At 48.7% G+C, this 7655-nt stretch overlaps 1 protein-coding gene across 1 annotated transcript in view; it reads left to right on the forward strand.

The window, feature by feature from the left end:
* Window positions 1-7655, forward strand: part of SLC39A11 (solute carrier family 39 member 11) — a 429583-nt gene that overhangs the window by 265132 nt on the left and 156796 nt on the right. The window contains exon 5 of the mRNA XM_007959687.2: window positions 6363-6527. Coding sequence (XP_007957878.2) covers window positions 6363-6527 — 165 coding nt within the window. The remainder of the gene's footprint in view (window positions 1-6362; window positions 6528-7655) is intronic.

Below are 7655 nucleotides of genomic sequence, written 5' to 3' on the forward strand. Positions count from 1 at the left end.
CACTGAGCAAATGAGGATTTGCCTATTTGTGCTAATCCAACCAAATCATGTCCAGTGACGTCTTGGGGATATTTTGAAAGTTCTGGAGCCTGGTGTTCTATTCATTAGTATCATTGTATTCAGTGGAAACCTAAGGTCCATCAGTGGGCCCATTAGATTTGGTTCATCCAATCATCCCAGGGCCTGTGAGCATTCACACATTCTTGGTGTAGCTGGACTCGTGGGTTCTGAGATCGAGGTTAGCGTGGCATTTATCTAGTGAAATGTTCCCAGCCTCCGGCACTAGAATCCATAAGGATTCAGATTATTTCAGAATCACCTGTATACTTTTTGCTGGAGGAGGACTGTAACTTGCACTGAATTTACAAAAGCATTCCTGACTCAGAACGGTTTATGGCCCAGCCCTGGAGGACATCTCCAGGGCCCTTTCTTCACAGGTGAGAAGCCAGACCTGCTGGGAAAGGGTGACTCCGGGTGCCCGACAGTCCCCAGACTTGCACCTGCCAGACCAATGTCGGCTCTTACTCTCTGGTCCAGTGTGTTGGGAGAACTATGTGCCCTGTTTTGGGGCTGAGAAAACCAGAGCAGCAGACGGATCAAACAAGGTCACGTGCTGATTTAAGGGAAAGTAAGCCTTGGACCTGTCTGCTTCCTCCGTGTGGTTCTCGCTCTCGAAGGTCACGGGCAGGCTTGTGTGGGGGATACGGATGGGAGGGCAGAAAGCTGAGCCCCAGCAGGGCATCCCCTCTTTGTGCGGATTCCTGGACGCCCCGATCGTCAAGCGTGTATATTGATGGGCAGCTTGGAAGTCTTACCTTGCCAAACCATCTGTAAAGAATGATAACCCTGTGTTCCATGCTTGGTATTGATAAGTATTTCCTGCTTACAGCTGCTTTACACTAATTCAAAGGGGGTGCAGTGTATTAAGAAGCACCATTTCGTGAACATGGTCAGGGTTTTCCGATTTGTCAGTGAGCAGGGAAGATGGTAGACAAAGGTTCCCACTGAACCTTTCTGCCCCTTGGTGTCACAGGATGCTGGCTCAGCAGACGTTCTCTGCCACCTTCCTTCTGCAGCTCCCACTTACAGACCTGTGCAGAGTGGCCTCTGGAGGCAAAGTACCTAGGTCGACCCCAAAACCCACCACGGACTGGCTGTGTGACCTTGAGCAAGTTGCTTCACCTCTCTGTTCACATTATAGGGGGGTAATCTCCACCTTGAGGGGCTTTGCGAGGACTAACTGGGGATTCACGTAATGCCCCAGCACAGTTCTTAGAACACATTAGCCGGGGATGCTGCCATCGTCGTTGTTAGGTGCTGTCAAGTCAGCTCTGACTCATAGTGACGCTGTGTATGACAGAACGAAACCCTGCCCTGGTCTGCGCCAGCCTCACCACTGCTGTGGTCCATTTGAGGCTGATGTTGGCTGTTCCACGTTCCTGGAGTGACCTTCCTTCTCTCGGCCACACCTTGCTCCGAAAGTGCCCAAACCTTCCTCACCGGCTCCTGTCCCTGATACCACCTCTCGCCTCTATCCACCAGGCTTGCTGTGTTGTGCCTGCCCTCGTGCTGGCATTGTCCTCAGTGCTGTGGGCTCCTTTAACCTACCAGGAGAGGGGACCTGGGCTTGTGCCTGAGTGGGACAAACAGTTAATGCAGTTGGCGGCCAATCAGAAGGATGTCTGAGTCCACCCAGAGGCCTTTGGAAGAAAAGCCTGGTGATCGCTTCCACAAACTCAGCCACTGAAAGCCCCGTGGAGCCCAGCAGTCCCAGACACATGTGAGGTGGCCGTCAGTCGGAATGACTCGCCGACAACTGCTTCTTGCTTATTTTTACCAGGCGAGGCAAGGAGATTCATGGCAGGGGAGGCCTCGTGCTCTCTGTAATGATTTATTTGGGCTAATCTTCCTTGTTGCAAACTCATTAGTGGCCGTGACCAAAATGATGGCTCATTTAACTTTCACAATTGTGTCAGGCTTTCTTGCTCACCCAGTTCCCATCAGGGAAGGCACCTACGTCAGTTTTCATACGTTGAGACCCCAAAGCGCGGTGCACAATTCTGCCTCCGTCAGTACCTCTCTTTCCTCACGAGGTTCCCGTTAAACCCCAGCGTGGCGCTGGCTTTTGCTACAAGGCCTCCCAGCCCTGCTGCTCTCTGCACTGTGTCTGCTGTGTTATGGTCAGAGTAGGGTCCTCTCAGGACACATGGGAAAATAAGCATAGCCTTCAGTGTTGGTGATAGCACGCGTGTCTCTGACTTTTAGATCTAAGGGAATTTATTCGTGTCATCTCTGTTTGATCTTGTCAATTACCAATCCCTGAGAGCAGTGTGAAGGCCCACGGGGATGACGCAGGCCGGGCAGTATTTTCTTCTGTTGTACCCAGGGTCCCCATGAGTCAGAGTGGACGTGACAGCAGCTGACAACAAGGGTGCCTGTGCCCTGGGTGTGCAAGGAGGAGAATTAGCTCGAGTAAAGCACTTGGTGCCTGGTGCATGCTAAGAGCTCAAGAAATGATAGCTACGCTAGCAAGGAGCCCTGCAGGCACAGTGGTTAGATGCTCGGCTGCTAACCCAAAAGTCGGCGGCTCAAACCCATCTAGCGGCTCTGAGGGAGAAAGACCTGTGTCTGCAAAGATTATATCCTAGGAAAGCCTGTGGGCCAGTCCTGCTCTGTCACATGGGGTCGCTATGACACTGAGTCAGAGTCGACTGGGGCACCCGGTGACAGCGAAGGGCAGTGGTTGTTTTCTTCTTTGGGTGGCCCGCTGGAGGGCATCGGGGCTGAGCCTGGGCACTCAGAGGGGCCCAGGACTCAGCAGTGTTTACTGACTGCTCCCTGAGAGCTCGGGCCAGCCATGCTCACCTGGTTTGCATTTATGTCTGCAAATCCCACAGGCTCACTTGGCTCAATTTCTGGACCAGCCTCTGCAACCTGAGCTGCCCAGATATTGTCAACTTTAGATGTACACAGACCTCCCCCATCATGTGTGTGCAGAAACACACAAGTACATGCATGCATGCATGAAGGCTGTATGATATCTGAGGCATGAAAGATGGTACCGAGTGGGTGTTGTGTGCACATGCATACACACACGCACGCTCACACACATGTGCACACACATGCCATGCACATAGTTACACATACGTACACACATGTGCTCTCGTTGCACACATGCATACACACTTGCACACACACATGCATAATGTGGGTACACACAGTGAGAATTTAGCTTTGTCTCACGTGAATGTTGTATCTGGGAGGAGTTGCATGCTGCTGTGTTTTCCTGGGGCCCGCTGTGTGGGGCCTGCTTTATGAGGCCCAGCTCCTGTCCGTCAGGGTCCTGATAATGTGGAGAATCAGTTAAGGGCCCTTTCTCCCTAGCGGCACTAAGGTTCGGCTGGTGGTCAGAGAAAACCAATTAGGACTCAGAGAGGAGTGAGTCCACCTGCTCTTTGGCAGTGCTTGCTTAACTTGAGCAGATAATACAAAGTGATTTTCCAAAGAAGTGTTTCTACCTTTCATGCCTTTGAAATCTAACACAGTATCACTAAGGTGAGGCCTTCTGAAAAGTTAATGGTCTCATCAAATTTTTAAGAGTGAGAAAATGACTTTAAATGGAGGATCCAAGAGAATGATACCCACTGCTGTTGTCTTGTTTTACAAGGACTAAGGGGAGGCTGGGCCACAGTGCCTGGTCAGGCAGGTAAAAGGAAAACCAGTGCTGCTGGGGGATGCCGCCTCAGAGACCCCACGTGCTTCCGGGTGGAACTGTACTCCGTCCTGTTTTCAGTGCCACTGAGTGGACGCCACCTCTCGGAGACCCCACGTGTTTCCCGGTGGAATTGTGCTCAGTCCTGTTTTCAGGGGCTGAGTTTTTAAAAGTGGATTCCTAGACATTTCTTCTGAGGTACCCCTGAGTGGACTTGAACCTCCACCCTTTCAGTTTGTACCCCACAGGGCTTCAGGAATCCCTAAAATTGCTTCTTACTTCTTCATTTGGCTCTGGGAAAATGTTTCCATGACTTTCAGCTTGGAGAGGAGAGTTTCTGACAGGTGGGCATTTTGTCAATGGAGCAGGGGAGTAGAAACACCTTCTCACCCTTCATGTGGGTGACCAGAAATTTTAATGAGGTAAGGGTGTCAGTCACCTGTCTGCTACAGTCAAGGGGTCACCTAATTTAGCGTACCAACCAAGACTCTTTTGAATGTGAAAAACCATAAAATCCTAAACCCGTGGCCTGTGAGTTGCTTCTGATTCAAGGCGACTCCATGCAGAATAGAACTGAGCCCATAGGGTGTTCTGGGCTGTCATCTCTCTGGAAGTCCCTACTTGCTCTGGGCTAGCAGGCCAATGCTGGGATGGGGTTGCTCTACTCAGAGTGGAGATCCTACAGACAAGTTCCGGTGCCCTGTCTCTGACATCTGAGTGGGCTCTTGTGGTCACTCACGATAGAGAGATGTTTTTCTCTATTTGTATAATCACCTATTTAAGACCTGCTTCGGATCTTATTCCTCCAGGAAGCCTGACCCCCAAGTCCATCAGCAGGCTGGAGGCTCCTCCTCACTCTTGCTCCTCTGCATTTCAAAGCTAGGCTGTTTGCCCCCCTAAGAGTATACAAATAACCTGGGGAGTCAGGAGTCTTAGAACAACCTGGCCATAAGAAACCATTTGCCTTTGTGGAGTTGATTCTGACTCATAGCGATCCTACAGAACAGAGTGGAACTGTCCCATAGGGTTTCCAAGGCTGTGGCGCAGTGCCAAAGGCACTTGACTGTTAACCAGGAGATTGGCGGTTCAAACCTACCAGCCGCTCCATGGAAGGAAGATGAGGCAATCTGCTTCTGTAAAGACTTATCACCTTGGAAACACAATGGGGATCACTATGAGCTGGAGTCAACTCCAGGGCAGTGGATTTTACTCTTGATGAAAGCAGACTGCCAGACCTTTTTTCCATGGAGTGGCTTACAGGTTCAAACCTGTGACTTTTCCGTTAGCAGCCAAGAGCTTAACCACTGCATCTCCAGGACTCCTTCCATAAGAAACAAACCCTCTCAAATGTAAACCAAAAGGGGGATTTTTAAAAGGAGGGCTGGCTTGTGAAACCCCAGGGAAGCTGCTGCAGTTGGCCCGTGAGGGCTAGAAAGTCCTATGGCACCAAGGTTGCTGTCTGTCTGTCTGTCTCTGGCTTCATGGTTCCCATCTGACCTTGTCTGTGTCCATCTTCTTCGTTCTGTCTGTCTGCCAAGCTGCTTCCCTCATTCATTCTCATATGGTATGGCATGGCTGCCTTTCAATGACATGGCTTTCCAGACCCATACCCTCCACCGGAGTCACCCAGTCCTTCCAGTCACCCATCCCCAGGGAGAGTCTGAATGGCTGAGCCCACTGTCTAAACTCTGGCTCTCCATGAGTTAGCGTGCCCGGGACTAGGGTCTGTCATATACTGTGTTAATTCTGTCGGATGGTGGAAAAGAGAAAAAGTGATGGCAGTGAGACCAGCCAACGCCTACAACACTTAGCATATTCCAGGCACTATTCCAAATCCTTTACACAGCTTCTCCCATTCAATCCTCCCCAAATATTATACCATTTTTATAAATCAGGAAAATAAGGCACCGAGTTTAATACTTGCTTGAGAGTGGTGTTGGTGGTGGTTTCAGGTGCAGTCGGTTGGCTCAGGCTCACAGTGATCCATGTACAATGGAACGAAGCATAGCCCAGTCCTGTGCCATCTTCATGATCACAGTTAGGCTGAAGTTCATTGTGGCCACTGTATTTGTAGTGTCTTCTGACCTAGGGCCTCATCCTTTGGCTTTTCAGTTTAGCACTACACAGCTGATCAATGGTTGAGTCAGGAATTGAACCAGGCAGTCAGGTTCCAGAATCCTTGCTCCTAGTCACCACTCAGTATGGCTTGTCATAAATGGACATTCCTAGGACACCATAAAAGGACTCTGGTGATGTAGTGGTTGCTAACCAAGAAGTGAGTGGTTCAAACCCACCAGCCACTCTGTAGAAGGAAGATGAGACAGTCTACTTCCATAAAGATTTATAGCCTTGGAAACCCAACGTGGGTAGCTATGAGTCGGAATCAACTCAAAGGCAGTGAGTTTGGTTTTTTGGTTTGAAAGACACCATAGTTTCAGCTTTTTCACCCTGTGCATTGGACACTGAGTTCTATTTGATGAGTGTTTGCTGAACAAATGAATGAATGAGCAGACTGACAGAAGAATCCATGTCTACAGGAAGCTTGGAAGTAGAACCTTTTCCAGTCTTGAAAGCTTCCTTCCACTGCTGCTTGTCCACAGTGTCAGCTGCTCATTTTCCAATGCCCTCTTTCCCTTTGCTCTCTTTGCAGACAAGAGTGAGAATGGCGAGGCATATCAGAGGAGGAGGGCTGCCACCCTTGCGGGGGTCCCTGAAGCCCCCGTGCCTTCTCGGGGGCACCCAGGACAGCCTGGAGGCGGCAGCTGGAGGAGAATCGCACTGCTCATCTTGGCCATCACTATACACAACGTGCCAGGTGAGGTCTTACTGGAGCCGTCAGCCACCTGCCTGCGGTCTGGTTGGGAAAGGGATATGGATGGGCAGTGGTAATTCAGGCACTTTCTTTTTTGGGGTCGAGGGGAGTGTACCTCTTTCTTGATCTTATTTTTAGGGCTCCTTGCTCTACTACAGTGATCACTGTATGTTACAACCTCTAATTCCAGACACTTTAACAATTTCTTCCCCTGTTTTTATCAGTTCTGTTCTTTACATAGTTGATCCCGAGATGTTTGGAGCATCAATTCATAACCATTCCATGTTTGCCATGGAGTATGCTTTTATAAATACAGAACGCTGTGGCTCTGCCTAACGTCTCCTTAAAATTGTGAATTCACTGTATGGTAACTGATGCGTGCTACGCCTGCTTCCTTTATGCAGGCAGCTTCTGATATGGCCTGAGCAATCCTTTTCTACTTAGCATTTTGGGGTAATTTCTTCTGTGTTCATACCAAAAAAAAAAAAAAAAAAAACTCACTGCTGTCGAGTTGGAGCTGACTCATAGCGACCCCTCCTTGGGTTTCCAGGGCAGTGTCACTATGGAAGTAGATTGTCCAGTGTGTCCATGGATTTATTTAATTTTTATTTTTAAACTTTTTATTGTAGTTTGGGTGGAAATTTACAAAGCAGATTAATTTTCCATTCAACAATTTACACAGATTTGTTTCATGACATTACTTGTGTTACAGCACTCCTCCCACGTCCTCCCTGGGTTCCCGTTTCCTTTTGCCCATCTTTCCTGCCCCTTCCTGCCTTCTGAACTTTGGTTTTGATCTGTCCTCGGTCTCATGTGGTTGACTCTTCTCATGAGCATGCCCCGTATGGGGGTTACTGTTCACTTTATAGACTTGTCTGTTGTTTGGCTGTAAGGTGGTCTCTGAGGGTGGGAATAGATTTATTTTAATTGGAAAAAAAGAACTTTCTCAGTATTTAATTGAAAAATGACCTGTTTTCTTTAGAGTAACTAGAAAGTACAGATAAGCATAAAGAAGAATAAAAGTATGTTTTAACACATTGAGGAAACTTGAGGAACTCCTTGGGAAATATTTTATGTACATACATACATATAAATTTGTTTACTATTATATATGTTGTTGTTGTTGTTGTT

This window comes from Orycteropus afer, unplaced genomic scaffold (genome assembly GCF_000298275.1).
Source record: "Orycteropus afer afer isolate SDZICR_OR568_19922 unplaced genomic scaffold, OryAfe1.0 scaffold00018, whole genome shotgun sequence".
In the NCBI taxonomy this organism is placed as follows: Eukaryota; Metazoa; Chordata; class Mammalia; order Tubulidentata; family Orycteropodidae; genus Orycteropus; species Orycteropus afer.